The 25240-nt window shown below is 30.0% G+C and overlaps 1 protein-coding gene across 2 annotated transcripts in view; it reads left to right on the plus strand.

Moving 5' to 3' along the window:
* Nucleotides 1-13852, plus strand: part of LOC136989727 (RING finger protein 44-like) — a 77032-nt gene extending 63180 nt beyond the window's left edge. For both annotated transcript variants that reach the window (XM_067287972.1, XM_067287973.1), the window contains 5 exons: nucleotides 1309-1485; nucleotides 4286-4410; nucleotides 6522-6664; nucleotides 7701-7861; nucleotides 9561-13852. In XM_067287972.1, coding sequence (XP_067144073.1) covers nucleotides 1309-1485; nucleotides 4286-4410; nucleotides 6522-6664; nucleotides 7701-7861; nucleotides 9561-9623 — 669 coding nt within the window. In that variant the 3' untranslated portion in view covers nucleotides 9624-13852. The remainder of the gene's footprint in view (nucleotides 1-1308; nucleotides 1486-4285; nucleotides 4411-6521; nucleotides 6665-7700; nucleotides 7862-9560) is intronic.
* The last annotated feature ends 11388 nt before the right edge of the window (nucleotides 13853-25240 follow it).

Raw genomic sequence — 25240 nt, forward strand, 5'->3', positions numbered from 1 at the left:
TCATTCAATCAAGGTATTTTTTTTTCTTTTGTAGCAAGAACTTTGAATGGGCATTTTATGACCATCTTTAAAAAATAACTATATTTGGCAAAAGAGATACAAATTAATGTCAGATTGAATGATAAATATTTTTGCAGCCAAGAAAATATGTTTACTTTCCATTCCTAATCAAAATACAAACAATATTATTTCTGTATTGCTAAAAAATTGCATTAAGTATCAATACACTACACGAGCAAACCAACAACATTAATAAATGCACTTAAATAATGCACTGAAATTTAAGTGCATTTATTTGTGTTGTTGTTGAGAGTCCACTTGTATGTACTCTCAATAAGAAACATCCCAAAAGACAGAAAACAGCTCTTACCAGTACTGCTGGATTGGAGTGATAAGTTGAAACATTACTTGAGTCTTTTCTACCAAGTGGGTTCACCATAGAAGAAATTTTTGAGACCACCATGGCATTCAAACACCACCATAAAGTATATGCTTAAGATCAACATATTTAACAATAATTGTATTTTTTAAAATATTAATGAAATAATTAGTAGAATAAATAAACAAAATAAGATAGGATGGGTACAAAGTATCTTTCCCTTGGTAGTGTAAGGGTTAAAATTTACCATGTGTGGTCCAGACAATATTTAATTGCTGCAGACAGTGTGGAATTGACTTTTTTAGATATTCAGCCGCACTTTCATGAACCATGGCAATATTTTCAGCTGAACGACCTGAATTTTCTCAAATTTATGCACTATACTATGAATTGTTTTTTTTTTTTTTGGTCAGTCATACAGATCAAAATAATTATGAATTTGGCAAAATGTATCTGTTACAAAACATAATTTCCTTAAGTGTTATCAATATGAAACATTGGTCTACTGTACCCCACTTCATGACTAAGCTTGTAATGTCACCAGTCATCAGAAAGTGTTGCTATGTGGCAAACATCCGAGAAACATCCAGAATTTATTAGAAAGCCCTGTAGTGCAAGTAACAATCATGACCAAATCATCAATTTGAAAAATGTTAACTGATGGGTATGGCTTCAAGTTTTTGATTTTTGAGAAATTAGTCTTACCAATTTCAGTTGGAATTTTTAAATATTCTAAATTATTAAAACTGTTTTAACTAAGAAATGATACAAATAATTCCAGAATATTTTCTGTTTTTGAGACCAATCTGTAACTTTTGAAATTTGACTTTATCCTGCTTTTTGGAGAGCCTCATATTGTAAATAATTCATTACTCATTTTATTATTTTAAATCTTAAAAATCTGTAAAATTATTTTATTTGGTAATAAGGCCCAAGATGCAGGATTGGAAGCTGCTGCTGAACGTAGACCACCACCATTTATTAGTTTGTCACCAACTGGTCATCATGGTCATGGTAGTCCACCAATTACTTCATCATCTCCTCTGCCTCATCAAGTCTTACAGGATTATACAAGTGTTAGAGGACAGCCTGAATTCTCATGTATAGTAAGTAGTATTAGAAAGTTTGACTAAATATTAAAAAAATTTTAACTTTTATTTGCATCATAAAAACTTGATTGTGATTTTAAAAAAATCATTATATTATACGTAATAAATTATGAAGTTTAATATTATTATAATTTGCTTTGAATTTAATAAAATCCAATTTGTCGAATGTTTTAATGAAATGATTTCTATTGTTTTTGATTACAGAACAAATGAAAAAAAGCTATTTTTCTATTATTCAATAACATTTGATAGTTTGATCAGTCATTATTGATACAAAGTTTGATTTTTAAAAAATAACCTGCAGAAGATAAGTTTCTGCATTAAATATGTAATTACATAATTACATATTTAATTTTGCTTCATTATTCCTTATATATTCATCAGATTTATTGTATAAGGTTTAAATTGCAGTTGTTTTCAAAATAGTCAGAATTTTATATTTTTTGCTTTTAAGAATAAATTTAGCTTTATTAATGTTAATCATTAATCTGTCTTGTTAACCATAATAAAATTTATCTTCTGAGTCCTGCAGGAGGACAGGACAACAAATGTTATATAACTGCATTTAAATTAAAAACAGAAGCAACATAATACATGTGCTTCAGCAATACTATTTCTTACATCTGGTATCCAAATATATTGGAAAAAATAAATTTGCACTTAAATATAAAAAAATAGAAATAAAAGCGATTTTAATTTAAATTTGCTTCTGCTTTTAATTTCTAAAATCAGTCAGTCAAAAGTTGAGTCTCTAAAATTTTTTTACAGAAAAAGAAATAAAAATAAGATTTGCTAATAGTATTCAGTTTTTTTAATATCATATTTGCTATGTTAAATGTTAAAATGTAATTCATTTATATTTAAGTGCATATTTACTTTTTCCAATATATTTGAATTCCAGATGTAAGAAATAGTATTGTTGTAGAACACACATTATGTATTCTTCACTTAATATTCTCTTTTATTAGTAGGTGCTAAGTAACAATATAAGGTCTTCTCTGTCACTCTTATATAAAATTTTAGGTAGATGAAGTTTGACATTTAACGTTCACTAAAAACTACAATTAGTGTATAATTAGCAAATTTCTGTTAAAGTTTAACACTAATATATTAAATGGTACAACAATAAATATAGAAAAAATTACTTAGCCTTGAACAAAATTTTTAATTATATCAAACAACAAAACAAAATAATAGCTTTTATCTGACAATACTACTTAACTTCTAACTTAAATCTTCCTTACAAATGCAACTTTTCTCAAACCAATCACCTGCTCATTACACATGGTTTGACTGAAAATTACACCTTGGCTGTGTTTTTGCAAACTTTAAGCACTGAATGGTGACATCACATTTCTAACATCACTGTGTACTCATCTACATACTTGCTAACAATTGTTTTACTGACAATTTTTCGTATGATATTAACAAAATATTAGTAATGTAGATTAAATTGTCCTATGATATAATGATTCAATGACCATTTTATATTAATTCATCAAATTGTAAATGTCATTTTTGACTGGGACCTGCAGTTGTAAGCAACAACAGACAGCTCCTGTTGCCTGCTGTTTGAAAAATCTCCATTTTTAAAGACTGAGGAAAGTTCTTAAAAATGGAATTTTTTTTTTTAAATGGTGAGTGCAAGTTTTTGCCTTTTTAAGAAAACAAACTCCCCAAAATAAGAAAAAAACTCAAAACAAAATATAATGGCCCAGAACATAAAATAATGTTTGGGCTCAATTTCTCACAACACTAACATTATTTTATGTTAACCTCATAAAAAGAAATCTAATTGGATAAGGTCTAGTGAACATGATGACCTCCAAATAGTTCCTGCATGGTCATAGTCACTATTTTCTATGAAGTGATAATCATTCACATAACTTACTGAAATTTGGAAAAATTTGAGACTGGATTAATTTTCTTGATTTTTACAAAAAGTAAAATACCATTTAAAAACAAAATAAGTGTTGCATTTTCGTTTTGGTTTGTAAATTTTTTTTCATTAGATTGAGTGGCTAAGGAATTAATAGTGCCTGATTACAAATAAAGTGAATCTATTATTTCCATTCCAATTTGTTTTTACTGACAATAATATCCATACTATTCATATTATCAGTGTTTTTGAGATTTATATGTATGGCAATTGCATTCTAATAATGTTGGAAGCGTGAAAATTTTGGAAGATTTTTGATTGATTGGTTTTAGAAGAAAAAAAATATTTTAGATAACAGCTGTTTGTTTTCGTAAGTTGAATTTATATAACTTTTGTACTTGGGAGACTGAAATTCCAAGTGGAATCAATGATTCAAGAAATGCTTTGAGATATAAGATGTAGAAAAAATTTTTGAATCTTTACATAGTTGTAGATATACTAGCTTGTAATGTTTTATATTATATTTCAAAGTTATAAACAAGCTGAAGATAGATATATAACATCTTGATATTGAGTTTGTTTGCAGGTGTGAATGTATAGGCATATTCTATATATTTAACATTGCTTGAAAGCTGATGAATTAGACTATTAAAATTTTTTATATTGTTGTATTTCAAAATATCAATATTAGTTAATATTATATTTTAGATAATTATCAATTAAAACTAAAATCAGATTGACATATCATATATTTTCTGTTTTAAAACTTAAAATATTTTCAATTTAATATTATGATTTTGAATTAAAGAAAATATATTTAAAAGTTAACTGAGTTTTATTGAAAAATGAGTTTATTTCAAAGTTTAGTAATGTTCTTTCAATTGTTGTCACAATTTTTTTAATTATTAATTTTTTCAGAATAATAATACTTCATATGTAAGAAGAATAAGTCATGCTAGAAGGAGTAGTACTCGTAGATGGCGCCCACCACCTGTACTTCCTCCGGCTCCTCCACCCTATTCAGGCTTCCTACTTCATTTTCTGTAAGTATTTTTTTAAATGTTTATTTAATAAGAATTCTCTAGCTATTTTAGTTGAGGGGGAAAAACTCCATTATATCTAGTGTTGTATTTAAAAATACACATGTTAAAAAGGATGTAGCCACATAGGGTGGCAAGGAGTGGCATCTTTCTCACATTAATGTTCTTCCTTCTCTTTCTTTCTGTTGATTATTACTACTACCCCACTCAAGTTTAAAAGTAAATAGTGTAAAAAAAGAATGTCACAAGCAGTTGACTACTGATGAAACAAAAAAACACTTAAACATTAGGCTTGAGGAACAGCCATGAGATAAAGAAATAAAACCCAATACTTATTCTTATTCATCTTTTTCTGTTTTTACTGAGCATTGTCTTTTACAAATTATCACTGGTTTGCATATGAAATGCAAGGAGCGACCTTACTGATATTGCAACTCCTTGCACAATGTTTGCTAGTGATTGTGAGCTATTGCATTTTTACCGTAGCCTACCTCCCTATGCTAGGTTTACTCAAGCCATTAGCAATATGGGTGATTCATACTTAGAAATTTTTCACTACATCCCTGGGTTAGTGACTAAACATTTAATAATAGTAAAATTAAAATTTCTATTTTTATTTTGTAATATTAATCATTGTATGTCACTATTTCTTTGGGAATTTGTAGGTTTAAAATTTAGGCTAACTTATCAGAAAAATGAATAAAATTATACAGCCATAATATAATAAATGAATAAAAATTATTTTTAAGGTCACCAATGAACAATATTAAATAATTGAAATGTTTTGGCTTAGATGTAGGCTATCTTCAGCAAATAAAAGTAACAGGAGAAAAATGTTAAAAATTTACATGTTTAAATTAGACTATTTGTATATTGGAATAACACACCATCAACTGCCATAAATCATTGGGCAATAATAATAATAATAATAAATTACAAATAAATTTGGCCCTAGACGGAGGTGTTAGGCACCATCTTGTATTAAATTTAATAATTATAATTTAATTTAAATAATTTTAGACTAAACTGGAAGAAAAGAAACTGTCCGGGGTGAAATATGAATTCACTACTGCCACTTACCATGCAGATGCGTTGTATATTGGAATGTTGCAGATATAATATATATCTGTAACATTCCAATATTCAAATCGTAATTTAAACATGTAAATTGTTAAAAAAAATTTTTCTTGTTACTCTGTTGTTTGCTGAAGATGGCCTACATCTAGGCCAAAACATGTCAATTATTTAATATTGTTTGATTGATAATCTTAAAATTAAGCTAAGAAATGAGACCTGTTGACTCTGTTTGTTTTCAAATGGTTACATTTGACAGATTCGTTGATATTTAAGTATATTTTGAAATGGAAGAAATTCTATGAATTTCAAGTCATATTTATACTGATCCATTTATTTAACAATTTTTTTTTATTCTAATTTTTATTCATTTATAAAAGTGACTATTTCTGTAATTTTTGTTAAGATTTGATTAATGTGCAATGTCGAATTAAATAGTATCTCAAATGTAATCCAGAAATTATCTAATTCTGTTAGATAAGAATTGCAATTCAAAAGTTATATAAGAACCAATTGGATTTATTTTAATAAAAACGAACCATTTGAATCTTACTTGGCCGGATGACCAATGAACTATTTCATTGTGCTTCAACATTTTTTTCCATTGCAAATTCTGTTAATGCACATTAATTCTATCTTTAAGAATATAATTCATTTGTTTACTCTCTAACATAAATTTTTTTGTATGCTACCTGAAAATATTTTTGTCCACACCAGTGTTTCCAAAAGTGGGAGCAGTGGGATTATCTAAGTGGGCACTTAGAAGCAAGTGAATAGCAGAGGAATAGGAATATTATTTATGGTTTTATCTCTAATAAAATAGTTATGATAATATAACTAGGATAATGAACTATAATCCTTAAAGACTGAAATTAGTTTAGTTGCAATCATGCACTTGCTACATGCAATTTTTTTCTACTTTTATTTATTCAAATATATTTAAATGAAAATAATTCTCAATAAATGACTGACTAGATATATTTATCTAAATAATGACTTGACACATTGTTTTGCATTAATATTTTGTAATTTTTTTAAAGTGCAATGCTGTCCAATCCTACCATCCCAGCTCATACTCAAGATATTCCCAGTCCTGAATCACCAGAAGCAGAGAATTATGAAGCTCTGCTTACATTAGCAGAGCGGCTTGGTGAAGCCAAACCAAGGGGTCTTCCTAAATCAGGTAACTTTATCTTGATTTTAAAATTAGATAACTGAAACTTCAAAATTGATAAGTCAAATTAAAATGTAAAAAATCATAAATTTATAATTATTTTAGAGTTAATTTTGAAAAATATTGTTACAAATTTCATTTTCTCAATTATTTTTTTTTTAAGTACATTTTTAAAAAGCTATTCTTTTTTAATAATGAAACTGTTAATTTTTAATTGAGTTCTTGTATTGTGTGGATAACAAATTAAGTAAAATATTTGAATTAGGATTATTAAAAAGATTTATAAAGCAGAAAATTATATGCATGGAAAAATACATGTAAGCAATATTATAGAAATGTGCATTCAATGATTTTTGTGAAATATTGTGCTTTGCAAGTTTATTGACTGCATTATTTAAAAAAAAAAACATGTAAAGTTTATCTTTCTGTAATACTGATTAATATTTTTTTCTTCAGTTAATTAGATGTAATAATATGTAGTGTAAATTACAAACATTTATCTAAACTGTAGCAGATTTAAATATCAGATTATATAAAAAAAACTTTACAATATTTCTTGTACTATATTTAAAATGTAGTCATATAAGAAAAACTAAAATAATGAATATCATTGATAATTATTAAAACTTCTGTCTTACATAATTAATAACAAAATAGTTTTAATTTAAAATTGTGATATGCTTTTTTAAATAAAATTAATAAAGTTAATATTTACAGTTACAGAAAATTCTTATTATTCATTACTGTATTAATTTATAATTAATGAAGCAAAGTAAAATTAGATAAAATGTTGAAAGCTAGTAATTATTATTAACTTTAAAATTTATTTTTGTAAGTTATTGATAAATATAAAATCAACATAAATATATAAACAATATACACCAAATATGTTCTATTGTCTTCATTTTCATTTGTTAATATCAATTTTAAGAAACACATTTTGAAAGTATACTGGCAGTCTACTATTTTGTTTAAATAACAATGTAAAACACTTTTTGAACATGAAAAAAAAATATATTAAATTTTGTATTATTTATTTTTACAGAAATAGAACAATTATTGTCATATCGATATAATCCAGAGAATCATGGTTCTGATCAAACATCTTGTGTAGTATGTATGTGTGATTTTGAAGCACGACAGGTTCTAAGGGTATTACCTTGTGGGCATGAGTTTCATGCACGCTGTGTAGATAAATGGCTAAAGGTATGAGATTTCATATTATATAAAATTATTTATTTTTATATGTTTAATTGCATATGGACAAATCTGGATTATTGAGTAAAAATAAGAAGTTTTCACTTAAGTTATATCAAGTGGTTTTTAAAGTTTTTTAAGTTGGTTCCTTAAAAACTTCTTAATGACATTCTATTGTACATCAAAAGCTTGCAAACAAACATGAATTATTACATACTAGTATCAAGCAACCAAGCTACAAATACACACCTCAGATGGTCAAATCAACAAAAAATATACAGTAGAGTGTCGTTTATCTGGATCAATTGGGGACTGGAGTTGTTCGGATAACTGATTATGTACAAAAAAATATATTAACCTGTCTGATGTTGAAATTTTTCTCCGTTGCATGTCGCTTTGTTTTGAATTTTCATCGATTTTAAGCCTAATGAAAATTTTTATAATAATAATCGAGGCTATTGTATCGTTAAAAATTATTTCTTTATTTTGTGCAAACAAAATAAATGTATTGAAAAATATAAAAATTATACTTTAGAAGTAAATCTAGTATCAAAAAAGTTTGATTCAGCACGACACAGTCTACTGGAAAGCGTTTAGATAACCAATGTTTCGGATAAACAACTCTCTACTGTACTATGATAAAGCTACATTCAGATTAAACAATCTATCACAACAGACCCCACATCAAATTTGTTGGCAAACAGAACAAAATCACATACATCATAGACATAGCTGTGAGGTGGTTTAGCCTCCTCAGATTAGTCAGCAAGGCCCAAGTGCAATATATATATACACGTTTTTGCTTCATTGAATAAATTTAGGCTTCTGATATGTATTTTTACACAAACTGTATCTAGTATGTCTAGTGCTGGCTGGAAAAAAATTCCAGTCACAATTTTTTCAGTGAATTTTTATTCCTGACTACAGGACTGCCCCAACATACAAAATGCATACATTAAAAAATTAGTAAATACTAGAACTTGCTCACAAAATGTATAGAGAAGAGATAAGATACTTTATTGTGCCTGTAGTTTTTTCTTGTGTAGTATCAAACCACAAGCACAGAACAAAAGTCTAGAAATATTAGGCCTAAATAGCACATACAGTACATCATATTACAGAAACCAGTCAAACTAAACATGTCAGTCAGGAAAGTCTTAACCCCTTTAAATTAATACCAACTGAAGAGGGACTATTTATCCAATAGTCCGAAATGCATATTGGTTTTTTGTTTTTATACTTTATTTAATCAATTTTACTGTACACCTCCATTTTGTTTTTATTAAATATTCTACTTTGATTCCTGACTGTTTGTGCCTATTATCACTGGTGTGATAAGCCCTTACTGTTATCTGCCTCACGTTGGGTAGATATTTAATGTAAACACATGTTTATGTAAAATAACAATTTTTTGTGTAGCTATGCCTGAATCTTTGTTTGGCATAACATGGAGGCATGAGTATAAACTAATGATGGGATGATTAATTGGAATCAAGAAGATCTTGTCACAATTTCAGATGCTTAAAATCTATTCTTCCACATTTTATAAGAAAATTAATTTTTGTTTTGGTTGAAGTTAAACAATTTTTTAAATTACAATATTAACAATTAAATATTAACTGTGTAATTGAGGGAGTATTGGTAACATATATATTTTATTCAGCTTTTACAGTTACTAAGAAAATTAAAAAAACTTTTTCAATTTCAGACAAATCGTACATGTCCAATATGTAGAGGAGATGCTTCTGATACAGGACATCAAGCTGATTAGATATAAAATTGAAATTTGGGGAAAAATCGACTACAACCAGTTATTGTGCCATTGGAAAATTGAGTACATTCTAGCTTCATATCAGTCTTCTAGAAATACTAATTATAGAATATACTTTTATGTATTTAGCTGTCAAAACATTCATATTGAAATTTATTCCATAGCTTTGTATGGAAATATGCAAAATCATTAGCAAAAAATGTGTGCCAGTAGATGTTGGGGAGCATTTGATAGCAGAAGGTTACCACAGTGCCTTCAGGGGTGGGATGGGATAGCAAAAAAAAAAAAAAAATGCAATTGTTCCCTGATTGAGATTGCTGTGTGTGCAATAAATAGTTGAAGTGCATGAAATGATTATAGTTGCAGAATTTTGATGTCTCAATTTTGTTTTATTTTACACGTCTCTCTAATTAGTACAAATTATTTGTTTGAGGTTTAAAATCTGATGTGCAGTCTTGCACAGAATTTATTTTTACATTTATAATTTTGCTTAAAAGCATACAATTTGTTACATTGTTGTATAAAGAATTGGTTTTTCTTCATACTTTATTTCTGCTCAAATATAATTTCAATGCTGTTAAAAATACTTTGAAGAAGTAATATAGTCAATGACTTGTTTACATGTTGTTAAGAGCATTTTGTTAAGATGTAATAATTGATATGTTGTTGTATGAAGAATTTGTAAATGTAGAAAATTATTTAAATTTCTTTGGGTCATAAAATGAAATATTACTTTTGTCATTATACTAAATTTAAATTTAGTATACTTTTAAAATTTTATAATAGGCAAGCTATCTATGTTTGAAAATTTTATGATAAAACAAAATCTTTAAAATATTTATTTGGATTTAAAAATGTAGAATTATTTTATCTAATGAAAAACCGTGCAATTTCAAAGTTATTTTCCTTCAGTAGCTTTCTATTGATATAACACGTGAAGGTAAATTTTGAATTTGTTAATCAATAACAACAAATTAAAGATTTGTGTTCAATAACCTTCTTTACATAAATTTTTATTATAGTTAAATTATTTATTAATCGAAAAATTGGATATTAAAATTCATTAATAATTGAACTGTTGTATGAGGTTAATGATCTGGTAGCTAATGTTGATTGCTTGGTGCTAATGTTGGGGGAAACATTCTATTGCACATTACATCATTACATAAATTTGCACATATATCTAAAAAATGAGACTTCAATTTTATGTACATAGTAAATTGTTTATAGTGATGATTTTCTGTTATCATATCATATATAAAAATATATATATATATATATTATATATATATATATATTTCAGCTTTATAAACTGTAAATGTCTCAATTATTGAAAATTAACGTAGAAAATCATTTTATGTACTTTATAGTTTAAATAGTAATTATATATAATCATTAATAGTGGAAGAATATAATTTAAAGAACAAAGTTTAAATACTTCAAAGTATGATTTTTATAAAAATAGATTTAATTATAAAATTTTTTTATCAACGTATTAAATTATACAGTTAATCTGGTAAGACATTTTCCTGTAATTTATTACAATAAAAATTGATCATAATCATTAAATTTTATTTTAAAAATCAGAATTAGTATAACAAAGAGAGATTGTTTTGTTGACTTTCTTATTCTGTATAAAAATTATCATCATAGATTTGAATGACACACACAATAATTTTCTTAGTTCAATTATTGTAAAAACAATAAATTACCACTTTATTCTTTAAAAGTAAAAAAAATATATATGTATATACTCTACATAGTTGTGATGAAACTGTAGGTGAATTTTTTGCATATCTATACTAAAAGTATATGAATATCTAAGCATATCATATAATGTTTTGTTCATTATTTAATATCAAATTCTGTGTCATAGATTGCTTGCCTTTTAGTTTCTTTCTTATATTTAAGTCTATGAATAATATTTTAATTCATTTAAATAAAATACTTAACGAAGAACTAATGATGCCTGTTAAATTTTGTTTGTAAATTAAAATTTTTGAGTAATTCAGTAATTATTCAATGTTAACTTGTTTTAACTGACCTATTATGTATTACAAACAAACAAATTTTTTGTGGCTTTAAAATATGTATGTAATGATAATGATGATAATGCAATTCTGGTATGCAATCAGTTTTCTTAAATAATTTAAATGCCATTTATCCAAATTAATGCCGCCTCATATTTCTGTATGAAAGAATTTTCTGTGCCATATATTATTATTTATATCATTAAATATAATAATCTATAGGAAGCTTTTTTATATACATATAAAAAAATTACAGATATATGATTAAAATCAGGGATTTTTTTTTTAATTTGTAAAGATTTAAATTTTTACATAAGAAATTGTGTTAGTAAAAATGATATATGCATGGTGAATAAAAAAATGGAAAACATTAATTATTTTTATTATGTGGATTAAAGAACTTGAGGATTATTCTACTCAGACAAATTACATCTTAAAAGCTATTTTTATTGGAATATATTTTTAATTGCTGACAATATTCTCTTAAATTTAATTTGTTTTTATTATTTCCAACAAACAAAAATACCCCGTAATGTAAATGTAGTCTGTTAAATTGAGTTCCGATTGAGTAACATCTCTATTGGTTAAGTATTTGAAAAATGGCAAGCAATATATTTCTTTATTCACCATTTTAAATATCAGATTCATCTAAAAGATAATTTTTCATTCATATTTATAAGCTTACACTAATTTATAATTAAATATTAAATTGATGAAGTAGTGTATAAAAACTCTGTACTTAAAATATTTTCTTATATATATAAAAATATTTTAATTGATAAAGTTTTAAACAATTTAATTTAAACATGAAAGGTTCTGATTTATAATTTTCCCTTGGCAAAAAAAAATATTGTTAAAATTATATGCATGAATTTGATATATTGTCTGGAATGAATCATTGCAAAGAATTGATTGCCCAGAAATGATATATGCTATATAGATATATATTTTATGTAATCATTCCAATGTAAAAAAAAACTCGACAATTATAGTAGGTTAAAACCTATGTATAACTGTGCAAATAGTATTGTGTATTACATTTCTCAGTACCATAGAGTATCTTTCCAATTAAATATTGTTTATACTTGCATGTCTCCCAAAGTATATTTTATATATTGTATTTTGAATTGTTGATTTATTATTAGACTTGAAGAAGTGACTAACCTTCATGACGAGAACAAAGAGAAAAACGAACGAAAAATAAAACTTTAATTCAAAATACATTACAGATATGCAAACGTTCTAACTTTGCTACAATCCAGCACCAAGAAAATGCAGAGTTTACTCTATTTGCATCGCTATTTTATATGTGAATTAGCTTTATTTTTACTTATAAATCTGTTTCACGTAGAGTTCATAACTAATTTTATTTGTTATCTAATAATTACTTAGAAAAATAATAAGCAAAATTTGAAAATTGTTTAATAAAAAATATTAGCGTGTCTCTTAATATATTAGGCGCACTAATAAAATTACCCATTAATGGAAAGCCCAATCGAATAATAAATATTAATTTTGTTTTCCGACAAGAAAATACTTAAACGTCACCTTTCGAAAAATAAAACCACCTCTGAAGGTAGTGACCAATATTTGATGTTGTGTATTTGAGTGTGTGTATGCTGCTGTAGAATATTTGTATAGCAGTGTTTTACCGAGAAGTGCTGTGTCACAAAGCTATGCATAATCAATTAAGCTTTTAATGGCAACATTGAGCTTAGATGTTCAATCTTGTTGTGAAGTAATGTATTTAGTTTGTTATATAGAATTGAATTCAGTTTATAATCTGAGCCTTATACAACCTTTATATATTTTACACTCGAAACATGCAATGACATTGGGCCAATATAGAGTATTAAATTGTGCCTGTGAAATGTGTAAAAACTGTAATTAGGTCTTCCTATATTAATTTTTAGTAAGACGTCCCACCGACTTCATCGTTTCAATCGTGTCCTTTATCGTTTCGCTTGTTAAGAACTCCGATACGGCGACATCTTTTACGTACGGTCATTTCGACGACGTTGCAAATTCCATTGCTTCAGAAAGAATCCACATCATTTATGTTTACGGTTATTAAAGAGAAATGTAAGGTTAAACAACTGTCACAAATTTGGACTGGTATCTATGGTCAATTTGAATGTAACAAGTATTGTATTTTGTTTCATTTTCATAATTGGAAAATTAAAAAGTTAAAACCTGAAATGTTATTTTCATTTTTTTTCAGACTACATTTACTCTGCTGCATATTTTATTGATTTTTAAGAAAATTTTTAGATTATTTGCTTTCGAAAGAATTTCAGTGGATTTCAAATTATATTATAAAAGATATTTTATTCTATGGGGCCTAAGAATTAACATACATTGGCATTAATGACATCTCATTAAAAAAATAAATGCTACCTATTTTAAGATAAGAAAATTTAAAAACACTTTGAAATTTAATTTTCATTAAATTATTCTGTATTTATTGCTACTGCTTTTCATTAAAATAAACGAAACAAAAACTTGTTTAAAGTTTTAAATATGAAATAAAATATTTAAATTCTTTTATTTTTTAGAACTCACAACAAAGTTACCAAACCAAGAAGGCTAAATCATTTATTTGATCACAGATATCTTCCCAATATTTGAATACAGTAAACCTTTATAATTTTTAGTGCTAACCTTCAGCATTTTATTATTTCTAAAAACATCTAATAAAGTAATTTCCCAATAATATCAGTGAGAAATATTAGAAAAAGTTATTAATGCAATAGTATTTTTTTTACTGTACAAATAATGTTAAAAGTTTGTGAAAAAATAGTTTGATCGGGTTGTAAAATTTACTTAGAATATTCAAGAAAATTATAAATGCTATTGATATAATAAAAAAACATTAAGGCAACAATGTTCTCATAGACTGACATTTTCCTCACTGAATGTCAATGAAAATGTCAACTACAATTCATGTTCATTGCAGTATAAATCATGGGAACTAATGATATCTAATTGTTAGTTAATGAGGCTTACTTAAACACACACAAATATAACTTAATACATTAACAAGCACAAATTTAAAAATTTTTGAAAATATTTAGAGTTGTAATATGTAAAACAATGAATTTTACTTAATTATTTATGAAAATTATTTAAGATGAGTTTCAGTACAAAATCCAATGCAGCATTTTGATTAAACAAGTCTATGAAATACAAAATCAATTTTTAAACGATACTCAGATTGCACTTTTTTTCCCTTTTCAGTAAGGCATTTAAACTGAACATATATTCTTTTTTTGCTAATATTCTTCATCAAAACTCTGAGGCACTGCTCCATCTTCAGTTTCATCAGAAACTGCAAATCCCTCCTGGGGAAAAAAATTAAAAATTATTCGTAAAATGTGACAAAATTATTGATAGGTGTAAATCCAATTTTTGATAATTGCAAGAGTTATTATTAATGTGAAATCTTTCCTTTTCAGGTTTCGAGTAATCCAAAAGGGAAGTATTTGCCCATAATTAGCGCATTGCTGATTGATTACTTATGATTTCAGGTACGGATTTTCAGGTAGTGCGTTGCTCCTGTGATGCATCATTCTAATGTGTAATAATAATTTTAGACAAAGTTTCGAATCCATTATCGGCATTTGTGTTATGGAAATGATGGCGCTTCCAGTTTTTCCCGTAATGCGGATGCTGCCTAGACATTACGGGGTTTCTAGACAAACAAAAAACCCACGGAGAAGGGTGAGAACTGGACGACGGTTCCATGGCACCAAATCGAATTTATTTTCTGTCACTAACTTCACCGGCAGAAAGGAATGAGAAATATTACTAAAATGTAGTTTTTTTTCACGTATATTCTTTGGGTCGAGTGAATAAAACAACTAAACGCTGGTATTTGGTCGTGGGTTCGCGCCGGGACAACGGACTGGCCACGCACGTTTTCTGGGCTTTCATCACGTACCCTATATTTTAATTTCAAACTCGCCAAAATTATATTCTTGTACCGTTTAACATGTTTTTACTTTATGTATTACTAGCAGACCCGGCCACGCGTTGCTGTGGCTCAAAATGTATCTATTATAAATGTATAACGCCTCCCCCGTGGGGGGAATTTCAAAAAATCCCTTCTTGGTGTACATTCTCTTGACGTACCCTATTAAAACGCAATCAAACACGCATCTAAAATAGTATAATAAAAGTCGAGTTCTTCACAGTAAGCCATAATCCTGTCCCTCTCCCCGCTGGGGAATATCGAAAAATACCTTTTTAGTGTATATTCTGTTGACGTAACCTATTAAAACGCAATTAAAAATGCAAAAAACCGCATCTAAAATAGTTTAATAGAAGCCAAGTTCTTCACGGTAAGCCTTAACCTGTCCCTCTCCCCCGCAAGGGATTATCGAAAAATCCCTTTTTAGTGTATATTCCGTTGACGTAACCTATTAAACGCAATTAAAAACGCAAAAAACCGCAGCAAAATAGTATAAATAGAAGCCGAGTTTTTCACAGTAAGCCTTAATCCTATCCCTCCCCCCAGTGGGGGGAATTTCGACATGTATATTATATAAAAACACGTGCGTATTCGAATGCAACGTGGTGTCAAAATTTCAAAGGAATCGGTAGGAACAAACGAACGTTATATTTTATTTATATAGATAGATAGAAAATGATCTGCTTTAGTCCATTCTCACAGAAAAGCATAATGCCTCACAGAAAAGCAAACTTAAGTCGTCGGAAGTTAGCGCCATCTGTTGGACATGAAAGGCTTAATCCATATATAAATATATTTTTGAAAGGGGGGAAATGGTGGTCTTCACATATGCCACAAACCTTCGCGGGAGTGTATTAAACAACTTCCCGAAGTTTCATGGCAATCGGATAAATGGTGTGGTAATGCATGAAGGACAGGCACACAGACAGACATACATTCGTTTTTATATATATAGATAAAATTTGATAAAGAATCGCCGAAGGAAATTTTGAGTGCAGCCTTTTTTCGACGTAGAAATATCAAATTTAGGGAAATATCAATTCTAGTCCGAAATGTGATATGCGTAAATTTAATTCACACAAATCTTTCCACACCACATCTCAACAATCTGTTAAAAATATGCAAATATTGTTGACTTTAAATGTTTATTTATATGAAGATTTCTGTGTATATTTCCGTATTGCAATAAATTTTGTTAAATGTCTTTTATTTATTTCGGAAAATTACGGTTTTACTTATGAATATAAAAATATTTCAGAAAATCGTCATGAGGATTATCTTATATATAAAATTGTCGTGCCACAATTTTTGTTACCGTACTCCTCCGAAACGGCTTTACCGATTTCTACCAAATTTCATATGCATATTCAGTAGGTCTGAGAATCGGCTACTATCTATTTTTCATACCCCTACACCATTTCCCCCCTTTCAAAAATATATTTATATATGGATTAACGCTTTTATGTCCAACAGATGGCGCTACCTTCCGACGACCTAAGTTTGCTTTTCTGTGAGGCATTATGCTTTTCTGTGAGAATGGACTGAAGCAGATCATTTTCTATCTATCTATATAAATAAAATATAACGTTCGTTTGTTCCTACCGATTCCTTTGAAATTTTGACACAACGTTGCATTCGAATACGCACGTGTTTTTATATTATATACATGTCGAAATTCCCCCCACGGGGAATCCCCCTTAATCCCCCATCCTCCCTGGGGGGAGATGGACGGGATTAAGGCTTACCGTGAAGAACTCGGCTTCTATTATACTATTTTACATGCGGTTTTTTGCGTTTTTAATTGCGTTTTAATAGGTTACGTCAACAGAATATACACTAAAAAGGGATTTTTCGATATTCCCCAGCGGGAAAAGTGACGGGATTAAGGCTTACTGTGAAGAACTCGGCTTTTATTATACTATTTTAGATGCGTTGTTTGATTGCGTTTTAATAGGGTACGTCAAGAGAATGTACACTAAGAAGGAATTTTTTGAAATTCCTCCCACGGGGGAAGTGTTATACATTTATAATAGATACATTTTGAGCCACAACAACGCGTGGCCGGGTCAGCTAGTGAAACTATAAATCACATTTCGACATTAAACATTATGTGACTGTGATGATCTGTTTGTCAAACGCACCAGTCACATTCACATCATGTGATTGTAATTGGTATTAAACTTTAGAAATCTCCAACGGTGGAAAACACCACTAAACACACGAATCTGTTTAGTGTTGCTTTCCACACTCACTGAACCGGACGCGAATCTGGGACGAAGCGCCAGAGGGCTGGCACTTGTAGTTTCCCGAGTTTTCTACACGTATGTAACGATTAAATAAGGGCCGGCTTTCCAGAGAAGGTTTTCCAAAAAAGTACACACTCATCCATTGGCTAATCACTTTCGTGTAATGTAAAGCTAAGCAAATGAAAACCAAAATTATTAAATCGAACGTGGCATATAAAATTTAAACGAGATCAAATTTTAAGTCGGTCTTTAAAACATTTAAAGGTTTGGATCTTTGAAACTTGAAAATTCCTATACCTTTTTCACCTTACAGTTAAAATTTTCATAGGAAATTTTTAATATTTGACATTATTCATTATTGTGTTAGGGTACTCTCTTTTAATCTTTTTGTTAATACAGTAGAGCGTCGAAAAGTGGAACCAATTGGGGACTGGGGTCCTTCCAGTTAATGATTTGTTCCAGTTTCCGACTTTGTACGAAAAAATACATTAACCTGTCCGATGTTCAAATTTTTCTCCGTTGCGTATCGCTTCGTGTTGAATTTTCGTCGATTTTAAGCCTAACGAAAATTTTTATAATAATCATCGAGGCTATCGTATCGTTAAAAATTATTTCTGCATTTTGTACAAACAAAATAAATATATTAAAGAATATAAAAAACATGAAAATTATACTTTAGAAGTAAATTTAGTATCAAAAACATTCGATTCAATACGACACAGTCCGACTGAAAATCGTTCCACTTTCCGGCCATTCCACTTACCGACGTTCCACTTATCGACGCTCTACTGTAATTGAATATTAAAATCAATGTAAAACAAATTTAAAAACACGCAAACGTAGAAAAAAATAAAACAAATTATTTATTAATTGATTACATTTTCAAAATTTAACATCTTGATTAATATAAATAACTAAAGTTTAAAGCATTCGGATATTTCATTTTTCAGCTTTGATAAATATGACATTCCTGTAGAAAAATTAAAAGATAAAGAGCTATTTATTGTCACAACGTCACAATGCCGGTTGCAATTTTTTTATCATATTTATAATTATTTAATTTAAAATATATGCCTTCCACATTCAATTAGTAGTGGCTTGCCCTGTACATCATACTTTTTCTCTAACAATAGTGTCGTGCCAATGATCTATCTAATACCTTTTTAGGGAGAAAAGATTCGAGTTTAAATAACGTGAGTTACGGCCCAAACTGTAAGTTTATATATAGATTATCGGGGCCTCCAGCTTATAAGTGTTCCATTTCTGGTATTCTCGAGATTAAAGGAGGACGGTCAGACAGGCGACGGCAGTGGTAATTTATGGATCCACAAGTTTTTGAAAATAGCAGCCCAATTAACTTCAATATTTAATCGAAAGTTATGTACTACGGCAGCTTTAATTCTATTATTTTATATTTAAGATTTGCGCATAAGGCAATTGCAGAAAGTATAATTTCTCAACTGCAATTTCTCTCGGGTATCTGAAAATTTCCAATAGCCTGATGTCTGAACAGGAGACGACGTGCAGGATTATTACCAACTGAAAAATCCACTTTTAATTAATTTCTTAAAATTTCCCGTATGCAATTAATTTTCTCTGTTACAGTTCTTGTAATTTGTTTTGAAATTATTAATATTAATTAGTGTCTTTACGACGATAAACTAAAGCAAACACATTTTAGGTTGATTGAATTAATGACATTTTGAACAGAAATATGCAAATAAAATTTGTGAAAATTCCGAAATAACTCGTGAGTATCAAGAGTGAAGTATTCAAAGTGCAAATAAGGTAGACATTATCAGAATTTCTACGCCATTTTACCGAATATTTCCTTTAGAAAAGGATGCGATTAAACACATTTTATTACTGAATGATACAAAGACATCCTTATTGAAGGAAATATATTATCTAGCTCAGAATATATTTCATTCAATAAGGATTTAGCTTAAATTCTTTATTTCCTCCGAAGAACGTATAAACGGTGTTCTACCGTTTTTATATATCGTTAAACAAAATAATATACAGTATATTACATACAACGATATATTTATATCTGAATACGTTCATAATTTTCTGGAGGGAGTAAACCCGGACATCTCACAATTCCCCCATTGTGTGCCTGATCGTACTTGTAATAGGTTTGTAGAAACACCTCATTTATGCCTGCCACACACAATAATTTAAGACTAAAAAAAACTCGGATTATGTTCTTGTATATGCAATTCTGCCTAGATTATATTATGCAGAAGTGGACAATAAATATTTCATGTCAAAAATATTTGCATATTTTTAACAGATGTGTTGAGATGTGGTGTGGGAAGATTTGTGTGAATTAAATTTACACATATCATATTTCGGACCCCTAAATTTGATATTTCTACGTCGAAAACAGGCTGCACCCAAAATTTCCTTTAGCGATTCTTTATCAAATTTTATAATACATGTAAAAACATGTTAAACGGTACTGTACAAGAATATAATTTTGGCGAGTTTAAAATTTGGATATAGGATACGTGATGAAAGCCCAGAAAACGTACAGTACGTGGCCAGCCCGTTGTCCCGGCGCAAACCCACGACCAAATACCAGCGTTTAGTTGTTTTATTCACTCGACCCAAAGAATATACGTGAAAAAAAGCTACATTTTAGTAATATTTCTCATTCCTTTTGCCGGGTGAAGTTAGTGACAGAAAATAAATTCCATTTGAAGCCACGGTACCATCGTCAAGGTCTCACCCTACTCCGTGGGTTTTTTGTTCGTTCAGAAATCCCGTAATGACTAGGCAGCATCCACATTACGGGAAAAACTGGAATCGCGCCATTTCCATAACACAAATGCCGATAATGGATTCGAAACTTTGTCTAAAATTATAATTACACATTAGAATGATGCATCATAGGAGCAACGCGCTACCTGAAAATCCGTACCTGAAATCATAAGTAATCAAGCAGCAATGCGCTAATTATGGGCAAATACTTCCCTTTTGGATTACTCGAAACCTGAAAAGGAAAAGATTTCGCATTAATAATAACTCTTGCCATTATCAAAAATTGGATTTACGCCTATCTTTTCGTTATGAAGGATCGCGCATCTTAAACTTTTAATATTTAAAATGAGGAACACGTAATAAGAAAATGTTATAGTGGACGTTGAAAGTGGAAGATGAATTTTCCACAATAAAAGAATTCTAACAAACGTTAGAATTCTTTGTTACTTCGTATTTATTTCTAGAGCATTGTTTCAATTCAATTGTTTTTCTAATTACGCGGTTTTTAAAATAAAATTACTTAAATACAACATATACATAAATAAATTACAATAAATATAATTGAAAATATTAACATTTTGAAAAATAAATTCATATTTTAAATTGTTTTTGTTTCCGAATGCAAAAACTACATTTTCTCCCACATTTTTCAAATTCTGGTAGACGGTTCAACTATTAATAATAAATATTGTTTAATTATATTAAAAACATAACGGGAGGAAAACAAACAAAGAACTTACTATTATTGATATAATTGGTTTCTAAGCTTATATCAATAATAGTAAGTTCTTTGTTTGTTTTCCTCCCGTTATGTTTTTAATATTGTGACGACCGGGTTAAACCGGCCAGTCCGATTTTCAAATTTTATTGTTCAAACCCCCTCGGGAGATAGCGATCAAGATTCAAAGGATGTGCAGCCTTCCGCCGTCAAACACGCTTCCCTCCTTTCCGGATCCGACCTCTGAGTCACGGAGATCGACTCATCACCCACCGTCGCGACTAGACCTGGAGTATATAAAGGGGGTAGATATCTAAGAACGGGGTCGCTGAAGGTACGCATCAGACGCCCGACCCGTAGGATCAGTCCCGAGAATAGAGGGTCGAACCCCCGAAGCCACCGAAGCCCGCCGACGACGAGCCGCCCCGACCGGAGATCCGAGACGATTTCACCTTCGATTCCAACCGAGATATCAGAAGACGAGGTATGATCTCCCAACATGTGTAAACTCTCTCTCCTCGCGATTAGGGACGGGACGCGTTAGATTTCTGTATTTTGTTTGTCCGTCTAAATAAATCGTCATGTGTTTTCATCCTGGGTCCGTTTATTCGAATATCGCCGTAAACTTATCGACGAACCCACACACTTCCTCCACTCGACCTGACAATTAATTACCCAATCCCGACAAGTCGGGATATCATAAAAATTTAGCCATCCTTGACAGTGGGGTGGGTCTTGCCGACCTGTTCGCCGACAAAAAGGAGGTACGACTCCGTCCTACCTCTCGGCGTTCCCACAATATAATTAAACAATATTTATTATTAATAGTTGAACCGTCTACCAGAATTTGAAAAATGTGGGAGAAAATAAGGCATTTACTGGTCCCAAATGATAATATATATTTCATTGTCATTGTATTAAAATTTATGCCTGATTGCAGTGGCGTGCCGTGACATTTGATGACAGGGAAGCTGTGTTTCTGTAAGAAGCCGACTTCCAGGGGCAATCAGTTAATTGCGCGTCAGTGATGGCCTAGGGTCCATTCGTACGTGCGTGGTAGCGGAAGAGACGTATCTGACATAAACCGACAAAAAAGAAACATTAAATAAACATATACTATGTACAAAATAGTTTGCTTTAGCCGTTCGGACATCCTGGGCGTCGATATGGTTCTTCGACGGTCGATCGAAGGTGGACCCGGGACAGTGGCATTGAGAAATTTGTAGGGCAGGGGGAGACTTCCTCTGTTGGCGTCGGGACACGGTTTAAGTCCGAAGTGGCACGGGTTACAGGTTGGCACAATAGACGAGAAATTGTATTTTTTTTTCTTTTTTTTTGCACGTTGACACACGGCGTTTTGGTTATTCGGAACGTTAACCGAGTGCCAGGTGTCCTGGATTGTCGGAGATTATACCAATCTTCGCTCTTTCTTTCTTCCATTTGATTGGTCGTTCTCCCTCAATCACGCTTCCCGAGTGGTTGGTCCCTGGTTACTAAACGTTACGAGACTTACCTGGAGCGGGAGAAAAGTCAAAATAGAAGACGAATTCGATCTTTCACGATTTATGGTTTCTGCCTAGCTGTTTGATATAAACAATGGGTGTCCAATTACAAACGACTTTTACCTATGTTTTTTTAAACTAATAAATTTTTCTCTAAATTAACCGTTTTTTCGCGTCTTTCGTGACGGGTCAGACTTGTCCGGTACATGACATTTCCATAAAAGTTTTAAACAAATACTGGAAATGACAAAAATAAACAATTTATGTATTTTACTTCTAAAATACAAATAATACATACATAATACAAATTGATACGATACAGACAATGATAGAAAAACTTGTTTTTTTAATTTTTTATAAACTAATTCTATTCGGCGATTTTTTCCGCAAAGTCGTTAATTACTTTATCATAAAAGTCGCTGGTCGTCGACTTCATCGACGTATTTAATGTCGATCCGAACAAAGACGTACTAAAAGCAGGGCCGGATTTGAGGCGATTGGAGCGATTGGTACCAATCGGGCCCCGCGCTTGAAGGGGCCTCGCATCACATCAAAATTTATATATTTAAAAATAGTGCATGTTACAAAAATAAATATCTAGGTATATTATTATTAAAAAATAAAACAGCATATTTCAATATGTAAATTAACTGTTAATTAATTTTGTTATTTAAAGTTTGAGGGGCCCCGCAAAAAAAAATTCAATCGGGCCTCGCACCTATTGGATTCGGCGCTGACTAAAAGAATTATATGATTTAATATCATTAATTTTTACGGTACCATCTACCAGTGGGTCTGTTGAGCGCAGTTTTCCGACCACGAAGCAAATTCATACATTGGCCAGAAATACTCACTCGGTCGGAGGAAAAATTGTCGCTAGCGTTGCTTTCGATAGAAAAAGAGCTTTTAATTACAATATGTTTTATGTTTAAGAGTTGTCAATAGGCCTATAGTCCGGACACGAATATAAATACAGTAGAGCGTCGAAAATTGGCGTCAATTAGGGACTGGGGTCGTTCCAATTAGTCATTTGTTCCAGTTTCCGACTTTGTACGAAAAAATACATTAACCTGTCCGATGTTCAAATTTTTCTCCGTTGCGTATCGCTTCCTGTTGAATTTTTCTCCGTTGCGTGTCGCTTCGTGTTGAATTTTCGTCGATTTTAAGCCTAACGAAAATTTTTATAATAATCATCGAGGCTATCGTATCGTTAAAAATTATTTCTGCATTTTGTACAAACAAAATAAATATATTGAAGAATATAAAAAACATGAAAATTATACTTTAGAAGTAAATCTAGTATCCAAAACGTTCGATTCAGCACGACACAGTCCGACTGAAAATCGTTCCAATTTCCGGTCATTTCAATTACCGACGTTCCAATTAACGACGCTCTACTGTATTGCGATTCGCTACGTAATTTAGATAAATCAAAAAATTTCCCATAAAATTTACTTAATTTAAAGAATTAAAACACGCTTGGAAAAATTGTTTTTCGTAATATTAAAATTATTAACATCTGAAAGTGATAAAAATTCTAAAGATTTTATGTCTGAAATCTGTCAATATAATTACAATATAATTAAAAGAAAATTATAATCAAATATAACTTTGCAAAAAAATAACATTGAATACTCTTTTCTTTTTAAATCTTAAACAATTGACTTAGTCCGATAGTTCCCTACCCAGTGGCTGAAGGATAGAATCGTTGGAAGCGTTACACGTGTGTAGCTTCCACCAGCTAAACCGGCTGAGGTTGGTGTTCTGTAAAGCGCATGCGCCAATGCCCTCTGGCTCCTTTACACCATTCAGTTATTTTCGCCGTGGATGCTGTCTCGTAAGCGCTTCCATTCCGCTGATATTCGAATATATTGATACAATAGCAATCTTATCGTTTTTTTCACATGTAGTATAGAAATTTGTAATAAGATACATAATGCAGTTATAAATAAAATATTAATTTTAATTAATTTAAAGTACGTTAAAATATGAAAATTTATATTTTAGAAAGTACAAGGGAAGGCCATTGGAAGGTGGAAGCGCAGCTTCCACCTCTTCCAATGACGGCACGCCATTGGACTGCTTGATTGTTATAGTTCTGTAGTATATGGGTTACATTAAATACTGTAACTAAATACAGTGCACTGTATATATTAGATAACACTTCGTATTGGTTAACTATTGGTGTTGTAATCATTATGTTTGTGCCACGTGTTTGTAAGCTGATGAGGGGTCCTGTACCCGAAATGCATATTTACCTACATTTGAATATGATTATTAAAGACTAACTTTTTAATTAAAGATCTAGTCCTTCTTTCTGTCAGCCTTGGTGTGATAAGCCCTCCAATTGTTAAGTCCTATTTATTTAGGTTATCTAACTTTATC

This window comes from Centruroides vittatus, unplaced genomic scaffold (assembly GCF_030686945.1).
Source record: "Centruroides vittatus isolate TY-2023 unplaced genomic scaffold, ASM3068694v2 scaffold_752, whole genome shotgun sequence".
NCBI lineage: Eukaryota > Metazoa > Arthropoda > Arachnida > Scorpiones > Buthidae > Centruroides > Centruroides vittatus.